This window comes from Sabethes cyaneus, chromosome 2, assembly GCF_943734655.1.
Source record: "Sabethes cyaneus chromosome 2, idSabCyanKW18_F2, whole genome shotgun sequence".
Lineage (NCBI taxonomy): Eukaryota > Metazoa > Arthropoda > Insecta > Diptera > Culicidae > Sabethes > Sabethes cyaneus.
Genome location: NC_071354.1, coordinates 119,532,475 through 119,552,417, shown reverse-complemented (window position 1 = coordinate 119,552,417; position 19,943 = coordinate 119,532,475). Strand labels below are relative to the sequence as shown.

Below are 19,943 nucleotides of genomic sequence, written 5' to 3'. Positions count from 1 at the left end.
AATTAATTAACTTTATGGCAGAAAAATGTTAATGTTTAATTTTGTACCGCATGAAACAAAAGTACATGGAGTCAGCTGTAAAGTTTACATATCCTGGATAGAGAATCACCAATTATTTTCAGTCTTCAGTGTTTTCCAATGTGTTTTCAAATGCTAACGGATTTATTTTCGTGATAAGCATCATCTGCGCAAAGAACCAAACATATAACCTATCAGTTCGTAAACATAAATACACTTGCGAAGCTCTAATAATCTCCCGAAACAGAAACAATATATATCAAATGAAAGGTAATGCTTTTTCTTACCTTTATTATCCATTTTCATCATTCCCACTGTTGTTAATTCAATAAAATATTACATTTAAAGTCGAGTTCCATATAGGTGCCAGCAAGCATTTTGGGAATTGCACTTCTTTTGTAGTTCCAATAATCACAACCAGGTAGCGAACGGTAGCTCTTAGTTTGGTCGAATTCGCCTATTCCGCATGTAGAATGTAATATACATAGTTTAAGTTAGATATATGTGTAGTATGTAGTATAGTATTGCATAATTTAGCTTTATGTGTAGCATGTGTCTCGTAAAGCGGAATGGAGCGAAATCGAACGGATTTGATTTTAAATTCAATCCGTTTGGGCCGAAGCACCGGGAGGGCTTACTCAGTTCCCTAGATGAATTGCTGGTATGCACAGAAATTTCTCTAGAAAACTGAAACCAAATCCTACCCACCATTCATGAGATTTTGACTTACTCATGAAAATTAAAAATTATCGCTAGTTAGAACGAACGAGTGTTCAAAAATGATTTGCGTAATCGAGACATTTTCTATGAGATTGCCATAGAATTTGTGGCTGTTATGCGATTATGGACAGCACAGCACTGAAAAATATACACACACGTACATGTATACATGTGTATGCATGTATGAGTGTGCATGGGTGTATAGGTACGAATGAATATATGTTTGAGTGTTCTATGATGAGTCGGAAATTCTTCTTATACCTATGCTGCCAAACTACAATTATTAATGGGCAAGAAGTTATATTCAGTAGCTGTGTTTCCTGTGTCAGTTTCCTATGTTATTACTATTATTACTAATATTGCTATCGTTGCTGTTACTGTCACCTCTATTGTATTGTTTTGGATGTAATTAATTATAATTATTTTTTTTTCTTATTTCCCTCCTTTATTAGAATGATTTGCATGTCTTGTGACTAACCGCGTTAACGGTATTCAACTAACAACATAAAATGATCATGAATGACGCTGTTTGTCTCCCAAGGGCCCTCCTAATGCTGATGAGCCTCTGTCGGAGAGTCCATCAAGTCGAACGGTGGCAACTCACCGGCGGCCTGTTCCTCTCCATTCTTGCGGCTGTCGTCGCGGTCGGACTTAGTGGATCTCTCGAAAAGCTTTATAGCCTCGATATATATTTTGTTCTGTCCATTGCCCAATGCTGGCAGACTTCAACTGAAATTCCATTTCTAACTAAATCTTTTTAGAGTTAAAACTTCTTCAAGTAAAAACAGGCATTCGATTCTCTGGCTGATTCAAGCGATAGCGAAGGGCTGTCCTCAATATACCATCATTCCCACTTCCTTAAATGGGGTCATAGTACATAATACATGGCCATGGTATGAGGATTTTTTTTCGATTCAATACCATCCTCACAGAATTATCAACGTCGTTAACATCTTATTAAGTCTTGCTTCAGTGACAGCTTGCACTTAAGACTTAACACGGCATATATACATATCTCCAAGTGAAGTTCTTCTTGATACACCTCATCCCTTCTTAGTTACAGAATCATTTCAATTGACCACGGTCTGAAGAGCATACCGACAAATCGGTTGACTACCGCTACAAATATGCAATTAATGCCACCAGAAATAATACGAGCGAGTACCAGTCCTCATTATATCGCATCTGCCCTATTTTTCGGAAGTTCAAGTAGTTTTTCGATAGTTCTGAGCGATAATATTGCTCTTGAATAATATTCCGCACAAAATATTCGAAAATTTACGCCAACAGCTACAATACTGCAAAGACGGTAGATAAAGAGGCGGCTGTGGTTTTTAGTGAGCATAGGTTATTGAACAGCGCTGGGTCAATCGTGATGACATGGGTATTTGGGAGATGAGTAGCGTCCATCCTAGCGAGTAGTTAGTCGGTAGTAGCATAGGTGATGGACAGACATAGAATTCTCGTGATATTACTAACTCGAAAATTGCGATCAACATGTTGACTAAAAATTTCTTCTTTTCTTTTCTTTCTCTGCCTGATCTCTATCGCTTCTTCTCACGGCAACAATGTTGTCGTGAGGGGAGGCAAGAGATCAGCCACAGATGACTGCACTGGTGACAACGATGGAGAGGACGGCCGGCGTGGAGCTTGCTTTAGTCTTAATTAAGATCGACTACGAACAAGACGAGGAAACAAACAAAGGAAGGAGAAAACAAGATAAGTACAAGCCATCTTATTCTATATTCACCAAGTAGGGTAAAAGCACCAGTTTTGGCCATAGTTTGGCAAACTTTCAAGGATATTGATCATGTTTTATAAAATTCTAATAAACTAAATATGTTTACACATCATCAACGGATAATTTTAGTCTTAATCATCGTAATATACAGGTTTATTTGATGGAAATATGCTTTTTTGTTTCAATTTTTGTCGATTGAAAAACCTCTGCTGGGTTCCTGTTTTGGCCATAGTGTTCTTCTATTTGCCACTCTGTGTTCCTATTTTGGCCACCCTGCTGAAAAAGTATCGCAAAACAAGTTAAACTGTCATGTAATCTATTTTACTGAATTATTTATTTTTTAAATATACAAAACGAGAATCACTTTTTCTTTATGCTTAAGTTTATTTGAAATTATTTTTAATCCTTTAAGCAGTTTTCAGTTATAAATCCGTTTTTGCAGTAATATAAACAAGTATGGGAAATCTTTTGGATAATTTTCATGACCGATGATTCAACAACTTCTGTTTTATTTGATTGCTTGCTATGGATGCAATCAGTGAAACAATATTATCCGATTTACGATACTGTAAAACAAAAGCGTTTATCATAAACCACGACTGCAAAAAATTGGCATTCAACTTTCAGCTTTACATAGGACAGATTGTTGAGATATTGTAATATACTGATGAATTGCCTTCAAACATTTGAAAAGGGAGTAACAACCTTTTGATATCTGGATTTCAAACATAGTTTTCTTTAAATATTGTGATCGTGAGTAATTATCACTAGGTATCGTAAGGCCAAAAGTAATTAGCCTTTCTGAAGATGCTGTTGTTTGAACCACTTAATCCCAGAGATTACAGGAATCGTCGCTTATAGCGAAAATAAACAAAAAAAATTATGCTATTCTAGAAATAGATTATTTTCTAACATTCACCCTTATTCTGCGAGTCACATGACTCAATACGACAATTGTCACTCGCCGTGACTCGCCACGGCGAGTCGAGTCACCTAAGTGACAATCGTGTCACCTAGGTAAGAAACCCTTGTCACCTAAGTGACAAGGTGAGTCACCTAGGTGACAATTGTCACCTGATTCGCGGTGACTGCAACATAGTCACGTCACTCGCCTCGCAGAATAAGGGTAATTATGTTAAAGTGTGATGTAGTATACAATCTTATATAATCGAGGAACATTAGAACCTATCGAGATATGAAAGCAAAACTTGAACTTCCCTTTGAGAAAACTAAATGTACCGTTTATTTAATATATTCTAGTGTTTACATGGCTTTCATATGGCTTTTCAAATTATTAGTGGTCATCCAACCCCGTTCTCTTTGACCAAGACCTTATGCAGAGAGAAATCTTCTTTTAATCCTGGAGTATCCCGAGAGTTTCTGGTAAGAAAATCCTTCACATTGAATAACTACGTACGGTGCTGCGCTATAAAATCGCGACGTAGCATTTAATAAGCCAGGAAACAATCATTTCCTTCTCCTTGGACAGTATCGTTCCGGTACTCCGTATTGTGGTTTTCTGCCACTTGCCACTCGTACGGTAGACCTTAGATACCGTATTTTTTATGGCTCGCATATTCTGAAGATACTTTGATTGCACACCTGACAGGCAATGTTTTTCGATGAAGCCATCATATTTTGAACAAAGAATATCTAATAATCAATAACTTTATTACACTCAAGTACTTTTTTTACACCGTTTAGTTTTTTGAGTATTAAGAACGGGGTAACTTAGAAACCATTTATTTATTTCTCAGTACATTTGGGAGTAGCTCGACATTCCTCACGTAGATTGTAAATAGTTCCTTAGCTGCACCGTTTTCGAGTAATCGACAAAAACAAACCGTGTAAAAAAAGACTTGAGTGTAATAAATTACTCAATTTAGTAATTCACTGCCTGTGCCTTCCAGCGGTAAGAAAAAAACAAATTTTGGAACCCGACGACCACATTTTCAGAACTAAATATCAATAGATTTTACGTATGGCGAAAACGGGCATATGAAATATGAAAACGCTATGACGTATGGCCAAAAGCGGCACAGCGAAAGTTTTTGGCCTCCTATGACTAAAAAGCTTTTTTTATATAAAAAAGACTTATTTACGTTTATTATATAATCGATATGGTTTGAGAAATAATCCATTATACCATATGGAAAAACCCAACGAAAATAAAATAATTTTAGATAATAAATGTTATGTACTGAAAGTTCCAGTCGTACTATGCTGGCAATTGATTATGCGGGAAATTAAGGGAGTCCTTTTTTATTTTTGCAATATTCCTAAAATAATAATTTTCTAATATTAGTTTTCATATAAGTTATATGGAAAAATATCTGAAATTTGATTTAGTTGCATCTAAAGTTGTATTATTAGCCATATATTTCATCAATTAACACTTAAATATATGTATGGCCAAAACAGGTACTATGGCTAAAACCGGTGCTTCTGCCCTACACAATTATAACGAGCCAAGTTCTGTCACTCTTCTTCCTCCTCATTAATCCATAATCACCAACGCATTATGGCGCTAGCGTTATCCGCAAGGATTCTTTTATCATTATCACAACCACCTTATCTCAGCCCCGGACAGACTTGGCTCTAACTGCCCCACCTCGTGCTGCAAACAGAAACAGAAAATAATTTATTTCTATTTTTATTATCGGGGACATTATACTACCAGTTGCGGTTTCACACACATTAATACCACAAACTATTTGTGTTAATTATGCATTTCATCTTATCCAAGCCCATTACAATATTAGACCTCAATCAATTGATAATTAGTTAGAATCAATAGGATGACATATTTTCTACCCTCACTGAGAAAACTTTTCGTATAGTTTCTATGATTTTCACACATAGATTTTTTCCATGTGCCCAGTAAGTGCCAAACAGTTACCATTTATGTGTTTTTAAAATTTGCATATACTATTCCTATCAAGGGGTCGGTCACTCGGCACAACCGTTTTTATGTTAGGCGACTTGAAACAAGCCGAACTGTGCCGATGCTGTACCGAAAGTGCCGAACTGCAAGATTTGTTAAATTCGTTAAAATCTGATAGATCTGGCAACCGTGCGAGATGATTTTGACAACTGGCAGTGCTCCCATTTCATATGTAAAATTGAATCGGAGGTGTGTAAAGCCCTATAAATGTTATTTTTATAAGGCTTTAGAGGTGTGCCGTTTGATATCTCTGCAGTGCCCGGGCACTATGTGCTGAGTGTCCGACCCCTTGATTCCTATGCATATAATTTTCATGTGTACTTCTGGGCGGATTGTGTTTATATGTGGCACATAATAATCATAAGGATTTTCATAATGGAAATTTTCCATTAGTTATGTGCGGATTATTTTGAGTGTACTTTACAGTCTTCATTCAAATGGAATTCCAACAGATGGAACGTGATGATTGAGGGTGCTCTACCAATTACGGACTATTCGCCATTAGCATGTTAGAACGAAAACTTATTTTGACGTAGGACAACGTCTTTGTTTACTATACTGGGACTGGGTAGCACCACAGAGAACAGACATCCATTCAGGAACAAATTTTTTGGGAATTCTTGGATAAAATTTCAAATTAAAATCACCTAATATGCTAGCGTCACCACCACTATAGTTTCCCAACTAAATGATTCATTTGATTTGCACACTGACAACCTTTGGCTCCTCTGGCGCTAGTATATATGGACAATAAGCGTTATGCTAGCGCCAGAAGCTAGCTGTTGTGAGTTTAGTGTAGAATTTTATGCGCCTTCAGCGACATCATCACTATAGTTTCCCAACTAATTTGACATAAGTTTTATCCAAGTAGGGACCTTTCGCTTGGATGTCTGTTCTCTGTGGTAGCACTTTGTAAAAACGAAAAATAGAAGTGTAACGTTTGAATGAAATATTTCAAACGCTAATAGCTAGTATACTACTGAACGAAACAAAACAGTTAATCTGTCGTTGGATAGATAAAATGTCCAACAATTTTATAGTAACATATTAATAATAATTTTTTATACGCTGTAGTGAAAATGTGTGTAAAGTTTTAAGGTCGAATTTTCCCATACATTTCCCTTATGATCGCCTAGCTTCACAGGCACGGACGACAATTAGATACACCAAAGGATTTGGATCCAAATGATAACCTTTGAGACCACTTTGTAAGCCACACCCCTTTTCCAATCCAATTGGCAACATCGATGGCTATTGACGGCAACACCGACCCCGAAGACAAGCGGAATCAGCGGGAAATGGCCAACGTGAATCCCACACGATGCACTTTACGTTACATTTTGTATTATCCCCGTCGCAGACATGCGAAATTGTTCGATAGCTTGCTCAATCAGTGTCGGACAATCATTTAAGCAGCAGCAGCCTGTAGTATGTATGACATGGATTAGTATAAATGAAAACTAAGTAAGATTAAAGTTTAATTTGCATATCCACAAATTAGAGTGTACAAATGCTCGAAACTCACCAGCATGTGAGAGAAATATCTGTATTCGTGGCAGCTCTGACGCGGAGAGCCGATTTGCAATAACGATCGGTTCGGAAATTGAGAGCCTATTTGATGGCACATTCTTCTCAGTCGACGGAAAGTATCTCCAACCTTCGAGTTAGACTGAGATAGCATGACGTTGATTTGTGCAGAGCGAACATCGGAAAAGAGTATGAATAGCGTACGTATTAAGCAGAGTGACGACATGTTATTCGAATATATGCAATGTTTAATATCTTTCTAGTGTCGCCACTCTGTATGTAGGCACTTTTAGAAAGATAAGCCGTTGGGAGGAGAAAGATAGGTCGTTGGAAAGAGAAAGAGAGGGACTTTCCAATCGTTGGGATTCGAACAGTCATTTGGCAGTGAGACTCATTCTGTTGGATATTTTCGTGGACGAAAGACGCTTTAGCAATTTGCTGCGTGCTGCGTCATGGGTGGCAATAAGAGGAAGGACTTTGGATGCGACACAGCCGATATGGTTTCCTCCACCACCTACACTAGCTTACAAGTAGCAGCGGCAGTGCCAGTGACTATAAAATGGTACACTTGGTTCGCCGCCTGCTCATTTATCGCACTGACGGATGGTCAGTATTTATCATCGACGGCTATTGGGGGCGAAACCAACGGCATTTGGCGGCAACACCGACAGCAATTGGAGGTAAAAACGATGGCACTTTAGCGGCAACACCGGCAATTGGATGCAAATCCAAGGGCTTTTGCGGCAATTAATGGCAATTCGAGGCATACCCGATGGCATTTTGGCGGCAGTTTCAATGGCAATTATCGCAAACCAACACTGAAGGCAAATGGAAACGGATAGACTGACGGGCAGCAAATTCAGCAGCAGACCATTGTGGTCTTAAACAGTTCTTATAAGAACTAATGTAATTGAAGAATGGAAAGATTTTTCTACACTTTCTAAATGGTTAACGTTACATTTTGCGTTATACCATGGTAAACATGGAAAATGCTTGCTCATTCAGCGTCGGATAATCATTTGAGCAGCAGCAGCAGTCGATCTGGTTTCCCCCAACACCTACACTAGCTTACAAGTAGCAGCGGCGGTGCCAGTGACTATAATATAGTACACTTGGTTCGCCGTCTGCTCATTTATCGCACGATTGCACTGACGGACGGTCAGTATTTACCGTCGACGGCTATTGGTGGGGCAACATGGCAAATGGAGGCAAAAACGATGGAATTTCGGCGGAAACACCGGCAATTGGAGGCAAACCAAGGGCTTGGGATGGCAATTGGTGGCAAGACCAAGGACATTTCGCAGCAACACTGGTTGTTAGTGGTAACATTAATGGTAATTGGAGGCAAAGCCGATGGCATTTTGGCGGCAACTTCGATCGCAATTACCGTAAACCTACACTGATGGTAAACGGAAACGGAACGACTGACTGGCAGTAAATTCAGCAGCATTTGTGGTCTTAAACAGTTCTTATGAGAGCTATAGTAAATTGAAAAATGGAAAAAATTTTCTACACTTTCTAAATGGTTAACGTTCCATACGGATAATTATTTGAGCAGCAGCAGTATAAAGTACACTGTTCACTACTCGTTTTACATTTACCGAAGCGGACGGTTTACCGAGATTTACTATAACTATTCGACTTTTAGCAATAGCCCGTGGTACATCAATGGATCTCGGGGTTGCTCAAGGGACTTATTTCTTCCGTCGGCGATAGCCCGATTGGGGTCGCATTGAGTACTCTAAGTCTGAAGTCAGAATGGCTTGCTTTATTATTTGAAGGGTTTACTTTTATAGTTAAATTTTGGTGGAAAATATCGGTAATGCATATCGATATTTTCCTTATTCTAAATGCATTCTTAAAGCTAAAAAGAGATAGACTACTGGGACAGAAAGATACTTTGTTCGTTACATTTGGTTCTGGAATTGTAATTCGAATCCTTACACCGAGTCACATAGGCCACCGACAGGTCGGAGAGCCAGCTCAGCAGAATGCGTGCACTTGTGAAGTGTATGCATGGCGCTGGTGCTTGCGTTCGGTGCCCGCCGTGTGTCTCAATACGGTCGGAGTTGTGTTTTGTTTTGACCTGTTGCATAATATTTATTTACATGATGATGTGTATGGCTAGGGTAGAGTACGGATAGTACAGCAGCAGCCGATCTGGTTTCTCCCACACCTGCACTAGCTTACAAGTAGCAACGGCAGTGCCAGTGACTATAAAATAGCACACTAGGTTCGCCGTCTGTTTATTTATCGCAAGATCGCACTGACGGACGGTCAGTATTTTGATAAAACTAATCCATTTCTACTTTACAGTGATTTGGTATTTCCTATCACTCCTGTATTAGCGGGCAACCATCATCCTAGAGTCTAAAGGACCGAATAGCGACATCCATCTATATATTGGCAACAGTAATTATAGTACTGATTTTTAAGAAGTGCTATCAGCTTAAACATAGTTCTTTTCAGGGCCACCAAACAATTTCAAACGGTTTTTTCAAAACCACCATTGATTCAATTTATTTATTTATTTGAGAAGGGAAAAGCCCGCTGGAGTGGAACAGCTTTGACATTCTTTCTCCAGTAGGCACAAAATCTTCTATCTTTTTGTACCAACCCCAGGTAACCAATAAGCATTAAAATAAGCAGTAAATTAGCCATTTATTAGCATCCCTGGCGTTTTATACTGCAGGTTGTTGTTTATCAGCTTTTTGACTGCATAACTGTTGTAAATTGGCATCCACAATTCTATTTAAATTCTTCTTGTTGGTAACTAGCTAGAAATAAGCATTGTCAGCACTATTAGAGGGCTAGCAGTAAAGTAGCCGCATATTTTGCCAAAATAGCATTTAAGTAGCATTTAAGGCAACTTAAATGCTTATTGGCTTGCTTTTAAATTGCATTGGAAATGCTTATTGGTTACCTGGGACAGTTTCCACCAAATGATACATAGCTTTTTTAACACTTAAAACTAGGAATACATTGCATTAAATACTAATAGTACAAAAGTTTGAGCTTGGGAGTAATAATTTACTTATAACATGATTAATAATAGTTACATTTATTTCAAGGCACGACGAATTTTTTCTTTTAAAACGGTACGAGATAAATTAAAATCGAACACACTGTAACATTGATTAAAAACACGACACGTGCTACTGAGAGGCTCGTTTCTACCGTAGTTGGTACGTCAGGTAGAGTAGAGGCAGGTAGAGAAAAGCATGGGATCGAAGAGTTCTACGGCGGATGTTTATGTTCAGCAGTTGTAGAATGTCGGGGCAGTCAATATATGATGTTAGGATATCGGAGATAAAGGTAGCCTTGGCAACCTCACGCCGTAGTACCACAGAGAACAGACATCCAAGCGAAAGGTCCCTACTTGGATAAAACTTATGTCAAATTAGTTGGGAAACTATAGTGATGATGTCGCTGAAGGCGCATAAAATTCTACACTAAACTCACAACAGCTAGCTTCTGGCGCTAGCATAACGCTTATTGTCCATATATACTAGCGCCAGAGGAGCCAAAGGTTGTCAGTGTGCAAATCAAAAGAATCATTTAGTTGGGAAACTATAGTGGTGGTGACGCTAACATATTAGGTGATTTTAATTTAAAATTTTATCCAAGAATTCCCAAAAAATTTGTTCCTGAATGGATGTCTGTTCTCTGTGGTAGTACCAAGGTATCAAGACTAATAAGGTTACACCGATCTTCATAACTTGGAAGATTTAGAGGATCATTCCAAGGTAAAAGTCGTAGGGCGAAACGCACAAATTTACGTTGAATGGCCTCAATCCGTTGAAGAATTAAATCAGAACATTTCGCTCTTCTTTTACAAATAAACACTCAAACAATGATACTCACAGATACTCAAACATGCATATGCCATAAATGCAGTTTGCATTAGTCTTTGATTTAATGATCAGACATAAAGTTATACCACAGAGAACAGACATCCATTCAGGAACAAATTTTTTGGGAATTCTTGGATAAAATTTCAAATTAAAATCACCTAATATGCTAGCGTCACCACCACTATAGTTTCCCAACTAAATGATTCTTTTGATTTGCACACTGACAACCTTTGGCTCCTCTGGCGCTAGTATATATGGACAATAAACGTTATGCTAGCGCCAGAAGCTAGCTGTTGTGAGTTTAGTGTAGAATTTTATGCGCCTTCAGCGACATCATCACTATAGTTTCCCAACTAATTTGACATAAGTTTTATCCAAGTAGGGACCTTTCGCTTGGATGTCTGTTCTCTGTGGTTATACTTCATCGATTAAAACATGTTATCAATGTAATGAGTATTATATGACACAGTCCTACGTCACCCTTTCGTACAACCCTTAGGGCTGTATACCTTGTAGTTTTTTTCTTTTTCCATCTTTTTTCAGACACATTCTATTGTCGTTTTCGTTTTTGCGGTGTAGCTACACCGAGGCTACACCGATGTAGCTTTTTTGCACCAAACCTGTTCGTTTTCGATTTTTGTGTTACACCATTGCTACACTTTTTCTGCACCAGAAAAAAAGAGAGTGTAGCTGGTGCAGATCGGAAAATATCAACCTACCCACACAGAGAACAGACATCCATTCAGGAACAAATTTTTTGGGAATTCTTGGATAAAATTTCAAATTAAAATCACCTAATATGCTAGCGTCACCACCACTATAGTTTCCCAACTAAATGATTCTTTTGATTTGCACACTGACAACCTTTGGCTCCTCTGGCGCTAGTATATATGGACAATAAGCGTTATGCTAGCGCCAGAAGCTAGCTGTTGTGAGTTTAGTGTAGAATTTTATGCGCCTTCAGCGACATCATCACTATAGTTTCCCAACTAATTTGACATAAGTTTTATCCAAGTAGGGACCTTTCGCTTGGATGTTCTCTGTGCTACCCATACCACTTCACTGCTGCTGTACCGCGAGCGTTCGTTTATCCAGCGAAAAGTGCAGCACCAAACGGTGTAGCTACACCACAAAAACGAAAACGGCAATATGAAAAGAAAGGCAGGCCGAAGAAGGACAGCACCACGTACACCAATTTTGGGACGAATCCACCTCTTATTTAACTTATTGCTGTTGCAGTTGAAAACCGTAATAATCGACTCGCGACATTCGCTTTTATTCTTGTTCTGCGTGTCGCAACTACGTCGCACGTAGTGCGCTGTATAGTGCATCAATGTGCGATCACAGCGCACCACGTGCGACGTAGCTGCGACACACAGAACAAGAATAAAAGCGAATATCGCGAGTCGATTATTACGGTTTTCAACTGCAATAGCAATATCAAAATATCTCTGTGTCATCACCAAGCTAGAGCGTTCGAAACGCGTTCAAGGTGGCTTACGGGGTACGCGATCGCACGAGAGGCTACCCTCAATCATACTGTTATCACAGAGAACAGACATCCAAGCGAAAGGTCCCTACTTGGATAAAACTTATGTCAAATTAGTTGGGAAACTATAGTGATGATGTCGCTGAAGGCGCATAAAATTCTACACTAAACTCACAACAGCTAGCTTCTGGCGCTAGCATAACGCTTATTGTCCATATATACTAGCGCCAGAGGAGCCAAAGGTTGTCAGTGTGCAAATCAAAAGAATCATTTAGTTGGGAAACTATAGTGGTGGTGACGCTAGCATATTAGGTGATTTTAATTTAAAATTTTATCCAAGAATTCCCAAAAAATTTGTTCCTGAATGGATGTCTGTTCTCTGTGCTGTTATGTCTACTATGGTACAATCGGAGTACATTTCGATACATGCTTCCGTTCTCGGCCGAAGACATTGCTTCCAGGTGCGTGGTGGTCCTCGCCGTGAGCGGTACTATAGCTGCGGATTTCGACAGGAATGGGATCTTTGGATATACAGCACCCAACGCTGAAAACACCAGGCGAATGGACAACGCTCTCAAATTGTGGATGTATGAAGCGCTGGCACCAATAACCCCTACATGCAAATTTTCACTCTGATCGGTTCAGTAGTGCACAGAGAACAGACATCCATTCAGGAACAAATTTTTTGGGAATTCTTGGATAAAATTTTAAATTAAAATCACCTAATATGCTAGCGTCACCACCACTATAGTTTCCCAACTAAATGATTCTTTTGATTTGCACACTGACAACCTTTGGCTCCTCTGGCGCTAGTATATATGGACAATAAGCGTTATGCTAGCGCCAGAAGCTAGCTGTTGTGAGTTTAGTATAGAATTTTATGCGCCTTCAGCGACATCATCACTATAGTTTCCCAACTAATTTGACATAAGTTTTATCCAAGTAGGGACCTTTCGCTTGGATGTCTGTTCTCTGTGAGTAGTGTTCGATACTATAAGTAACATAGAGCAGACAGATATCCATTTTTATAGGCATAGATTTGTATGGGAGCCCCCCCCCCCCTCTTCATGGGGGCGGGTTTTTTGCCATCGAGAGAATCTTCCCTGGCCCCAAAAACCCCTACTTGCAAATTTTCACGCCAATCGGTTCAGTATTTTTCGATTCTATAAGGAACATAGGGACAGACAGACAGAAATCCATTTTTATAGGTATAGATTATTAAATATTGAATAAATATGTCATGTATAAAATCTGGAGATAGAACTAACTAAAGGGCGAATTTCGCAAATGGAAACAAACCGAGTGAGAGTTGATTTTCCTATGCTGGTCCAGCAAAGAATAACTCTCATTCGTTTTGTTTACATTTGCGACATTCACCCTTTTGTTAAATCTGTCTAAGTTACATTATTTGAAAGAAATCCGTGTCGTTGTTAATTACATCGATTTTTTTACATCTTTATCGGTACGTCGTTGTTAAATACATCGATTTTTTTACATCTTTGTCGTTACGTTATTGTTAGTACATCGACTTTTTTTACATCTTTGTCGTTACGTCATTGTTAAGTACATCGTCTTTTTTACATTTTTGTCATTACGTTGTTTCCATTACACGATTTTGTGTACATCATTCTATATAAAGCATATTCGTGTAATATTCAACAAACGGATGGAAAGAGTGATGTGCATCGTTTTGATGTAATATTGTCATCAAATTTTTTGCTGTGTAGTCAATTGCAAAACCATGATGGGTAAAACACTTTGAGATGATCTGATATTCACATCAAATCATCGTGAAAGCCACGTGAATTTCAAATAGATCATTTTGCGATGACGTCATTTTGCCGTCAAATGACACCACTTGGTGGTTTGTTTACATGTTTTTTGTCACATCCAGCGGTTTCGATTTGAAATTTCGTGAAGGATTACTGCATCAGGTGCTTTAAAATGCATGTAAGGTGCTTTCTCTTAAATATCCCGCATTTTGCACCTTACTGGACACCGCAGTCTAAAAGTGCGACTGGCACAAAAAGTGCGACAATGCGAATGCTGTGAGTGAGAAAGAGAAAGAGTGACAATTCCAATGTTGCTATTTTGTTTTGTCATATACGTTGGCATTAGAGAAAATAATTTCGAATAAAATCCAGGTACAGCTGCAAAGCACAATAAAAACTATAATTTTTTATCATTATCTGCCGGACAAAGATAGAAAACTCAATTCAAACTTTCACACCATGTAAATAAACCACCAAGTGCTGTCAAAAGTGGTTAGGAGCTCCCGTGTAATGATCTATAGAATGACTTTTCATAAGAGTTAAGGCCCAGACACAATGCATACGGATTTTACTACGTTGCGGTAATTTGACAGTTTTTCCATGCATTTTCTGTCAAATTGCTGCAACGTATAGTAAAATCCGTAAGCATTGTGTCTGGGCCTTTACCCTTTGATTAAACGTGTAAAACCAGTGAAATATTTCTAAAAACTTACACTTTAATTTCATGGGGATTGCAACAGAATATGATCTAATGGTAAAACACGTGGATTTGCCGTGCTAAAGCAGTGACTACCCAAGCAGCACTTGTAACATCTTCCATGTGGCTATTAAGTCTTGTTTAAATTGCAAAAAACTTCACCGGTTACAGTATTGAAACACGCAACAAATAAGCAACTTCATGTTATTAATATGTTGGATTCAGGTTATCCAATACTTATACTGGCTGTCACAAATATATTAGTCTATATCTAGTAACATGAAACCACAGAGAACAGACATCCAAGCAAAAGGTCCCCACTTGGATAAAACTTATGTCAAATTAGTTGGGAAACTATAGTGATGGTGTCGTTAAAGGCGCATGAAATTCTACACTAAACTCACAACAGCTAGCTTCTGGCGCTAGCATAATGCATATAGTCCATATATACTAGCGCCAGAGGAGCCAAAGGTTGTCAGTGTGCAAATCAAAAGAATCATTTAGTTGGGAAACTATAGTGGTGGTGTCGCTAGCATATTAGGTGATTTTAATTTGCAATTTTATCCAAGAATTCCCGAAAAATTTGTTCCTGAATGGATGTCTGTTCTCTGTGATGAAACTTCATCGCAACATCGTGTTATTATAATGCCATTGCTAAACAATAATGTCACATGATGTTGCATCATGTTGATTACGGTATATTGTTAAATAAAATGTAACCAAACAAATACAACCAATGTAACATCATATTCTGCCATATTTTTATGAAAAAATATTTTTCAACGAAGGAATGTTTTTATTTTAACAATAATTACACGAACATTCATCAGGAATCCATGGCATTTACTAAAATATTATTTGATTGCAGTATCTAGTTCGATTTTACACCGCATTTTTCCATCGTAAACGAATTCTTAATCTGGCTGGGTTAATTCTTTAAACTTGAAAATAAATAAATTAATAACTTTCACGAGGCGCATCAAATATACCATACCATGTTGATTGAAGGTTTGTTGGAAAAGCATGGTTGTTTAACGTGTTTTCCATATAAAATATTTCATTTCACGTTAAATTGAAGGGAAACACTTTTGATACCCGAATGATTGACATATGAAACAAGATTATCAATATTGCGGTTATTTACATAAATTTTCATCCTGTTGCGGCGGTAACCCGCATCGTCAATCACCGCAAAGAGAACAAGGAAAGGTGGCCAAATATTTTTTGGTTTATATGTGCAATTGTTACTGATGCTTTAGCAACTAAAAATACATAAAAAAAACGTCTTTTAACCTTTTACATTCAAAAATATGTATTATTATTTGAATTTTTGAGTCACCGGTCAATTATGTGTGCAATTTAAAATTGATATTTTTCGGTGAATACGATAAAAACTTTCCCTTTTCTTTACGTTTCGGCTTACTGATTTCCTATTCAGCCATCTTCAGAATCTTTATTACAAACGAAAAACAATATTTTACTTTAGTTTTCACGATTAACACAATTACAATATTTCTGAATTTATAAACTTACATCAGCCTAATTATTCCATTTTAACTATTATCGGCTTTCCGTGCGCCAACCGCAAACGAGCTGCGTCGTCAATGGTGTTTGTCTCTTTACTCTCCTGCGTTGTTGCTGCGTAGCGTCGCTGTCCGTAGCTTACATAGAATACCATTGTACACGCTGGAGAAACTCATCGCATCACGTTGTAAGTTGACTGTATTCCCTTCCCGCAGCTTTATATGTAGAGTCTCTGCAGTTAATCGGTTAGCCTCATTGCTCACTCTCTCCAAAATTGAAGTGTCCGAAAATTTGAACACATGGCCCTGCTCAACCGTGTGTTGTGTTAGTCCGGTCATGGATGTTCTCGTGCGGATTGAATTCATGTGTTGTTGCAAACGTTTTTCCAAAGTTTGCGATGTTTGCCCAATGTATACATTATTCACACAAACACCACATGGTACACTGTAAATGACATTGGTTTGTTGCATAACAGGAATTTTATCTTTTAGTTTAGCAAATAGTACATCCTTCATTTTGTCGTTTGGTTTATGTGCAACTGTAATATCATGTTTGCGCAACGCTTTAGCAACCTTTTCGCTCAAGCATGGAATATATGGGAGCGAAATGTATTTTGTTGTTTTTTCTTCGTCCGAGTTACTTTTTAGCGTGTTATACATTAAATGTACCCTGTTTTTTAGTATGTGTTTGATTAGATGTTCTGGGTAGTTGTTCTTCCGCAATGTATTTACCGCAACAAGAATGCTCTGTTCTCGATTTTCCGGGTCTGTAAGCTTCAAAGCACGATCAAGGAGGGCTGTGATTGTATTTATTTTGTGGCTGTTGAAAACGACTATAAAGTTGGCGAAAATGAAGAACCGTTTAAAGTTTCTGTTGAATTGCAGGAAATGCAAACTAATTCCTAAATGTTTGGATTATAAAATCAATCTCACGTTATACTGTCCAGCATCCTACCGAGAACTAAAAAAGTTAGAACACCGACAAAAAGTCCGAATGATCAGCCTTGCCAGCCACAAAAAGAACACTAGTTACGTTGAAAACCAGAAAAGTGTATCTAATTTCAAATATCCGGGATACAGTGGATAGTACGGACTACGAGAGACTGAACAAAATGGTGGAAAAGAAAGCACTAAACGTCTACATGAAAACAAAATCCACAGAAATAAGAAAACTGGATAGTATGAAGATGAAAAAGATTGAAGACATCACTCCACAACCGGAATGGGTCGAAAACACCACAAACGTAGATCTTCCAGATTATCTTGTTAGATCGCTCAGATTAGGTCCCAACTTTAACATCCAAAATAAAACATCGATACCGTACGTAAGGTTCATTGCAGATGTTGAAACTGCTATCCAAAAGAAACCTGACGCTGACAACATCCGCACAGAAATCTCCACAATAATATCCAATCACATAAATTATAAAAACCAGCCACGCACAAAAGAAAACGATTGGATTCACAAAGACATTGTTAAAAGTCGAAAATTCCTCAAGGAAAATCCGGATCTATATGTTACGAAAGCAGACAAAGGAAATAAGGTCGTGTTGATTTCTGCGCAGGAATATCATCAAAAAATGACTGAGCTAGTAAATGATACTGAAGTTTACAAACCAATTAACGAAAATCCTACGAACCGAACACTTAGGAAGCTCAATACAATCATACAATCCTGGTGGGAAAACAAACACATCGATACACATACAAAAAACAAATTAAAAGTATTTAATTGTCATCCGCCAAGAATCTATGGTTTGCCGAAGATTCACAAAAATGGACGACCACTAAGGCCAGTAGTATCTACAATAGGATCAGCAACATATCGCATGGCACAATATTTGGCAGGAATTCTAGGGCACCTGGTTGGGAAAACAGAACATCACATACGCAATAGCTTCGATTTTGCTGACGAGATTTCGCGCTTCCGGGTACCAGACGGGACAGTAATGTACTCCTTAGATGTGGTGTCGCTGTATACTAATATACCAACAGACAAAGTGTACGAGTATGTGGAGGAAAAATGGAGCGAACTACAGAGATACACTACAATTCCATTTGAGAGTTTCAAGATTGCTATGAAATGTGTACTAGAGGCTTCGTTTTTCCAATACAACAACATGTTTTTTATGCAAATTTACGGATTACCAATTGGCTCCCCCCTCTCCCCGGTGGTAGCTAACATCGTGATGGAGAAATTGGAAATAAACACACTAGCTGCACTAAAACAACAAGGCATCGAGATCGGGATGTACAAGCGTTATGTTGACGATTGCTTGGTAGTGGGAAAGGAGGACGAGATAGATACGGTTCTACGGGAATTCAACCAATTTAGCAACACCATAAAGTTTACTTTCGAGAAAGAAACGGAGTCGAGTCTTAGATTCTTAGATCTAACTCTGCGACGAAACAAGGAAAAAATAGAAAAAATGTGGTATCCCAAGCAGAAGAACGGTAGATATCTAGATTTTATGTCGGAAAGCCCACACAGCCACAAAATAAATACAATCACAGCCCTCCTTGATCGTGCTTTGAAGCTTACAGACCCGGAAAATCGAGAACAGAGCATTCTTGTTGCGGTAAATACATTGCGGAAGAACAACTACCCAGAACATCTAATCAAACACATACTAAAAAACAGGGTACATTTAATGTATAACACGCTAAAAAGTAACTCGGACGAAGAAAAAACAACAAAATACATTTCGCTCCCATATATTCCATGCTTGAGCGAAAAGGTTGCTAAAGCGTTGCGCAAACATGATATTACAGTTGCACATAAACCAAACGACAAAATGAAGGATGTACTATTTGCTAAACTAAAAGATAAAATTCCTGTTATGCAACAAACCAATGTCATTTACAGTGTACCATGTGGTGTTTGTGTGAATAATGTATACATTGGGCAAACATCGCAAACTTTGGAAAAACGTTTGCAACAACACATGAATTCAATCCGCACGAGAACATCCATGACCGGACTAACACAACACACGGTTGAGCAGGGCCATGTGTTCAAATTTTCGGACACTTCAATTTTGGAGAGAGTGAGCAATGAGGCTAACCGATTAACTGCAGAGACTCTACATATAAAGCTGCGGGAAGGGAATACAGTCAACTTACAACGTGATGCGATGAGTTTCTCCAGCGTGTACAATGGTATTCTATGTAAGCTACGGACAGCGACGCTATGCAGCAACAACGCAGGAGAGTAAAGAGACAAACACCATTGACGACGCAGCTCGTTTGCGGTTGGCGCACGGAAAGCCGATAATAGTTAAAATGGAATAATTAGGCTGATGTAAGTTTATAAATTCAGAAATATTGTAATTGTGTTAATCGTGAAAACTAAAGTAAAATATTGTTTTTCGTTTGTAATAAAGATTCTGAAGATGGCTGAATAGGAAATCAGTAAGCCGAAACGTAAAGAAAAGGGAAAGTTTTTATCGTATTCACCGAAAAATATCAATTTTAAATTGCACACAAATATGTATTATATAAATCCATTGAATATCATAAGTATAAAAATATGTGTAAATAGTAACACAATTTAAGAAGTACGGAAAGGGGTTGCAAATATCTAAACAATAAAAATTAATCTATTTGTATGGCAGCTCTGGACAAAAGCACATCCTTCAATATTTGGCGAGGTCAGCAT

General features: G+C 38.2%; 1 protein-coding gene across 1 annotated transcript; it reads left to right on the top strand.

The window, feature by feature from the left end:
* Positions 1-17,397: 17,397 nt before the first annotated feature.
* LOC128735934 (uncharacterized) lies at positions 17,398-19,500 on the top strand. The gene has a single exon (XM_053830417.1). It carries the CDS (start codon positions 17,398-17,400, stop codon positions 19,498-19,500), a length of 2,103 nt encoding a protein of 700 aa, XP_053686392.1.
* The last annotated feature ends 443 nt before the right edge of the window (positions 19,501-19,943 follow it).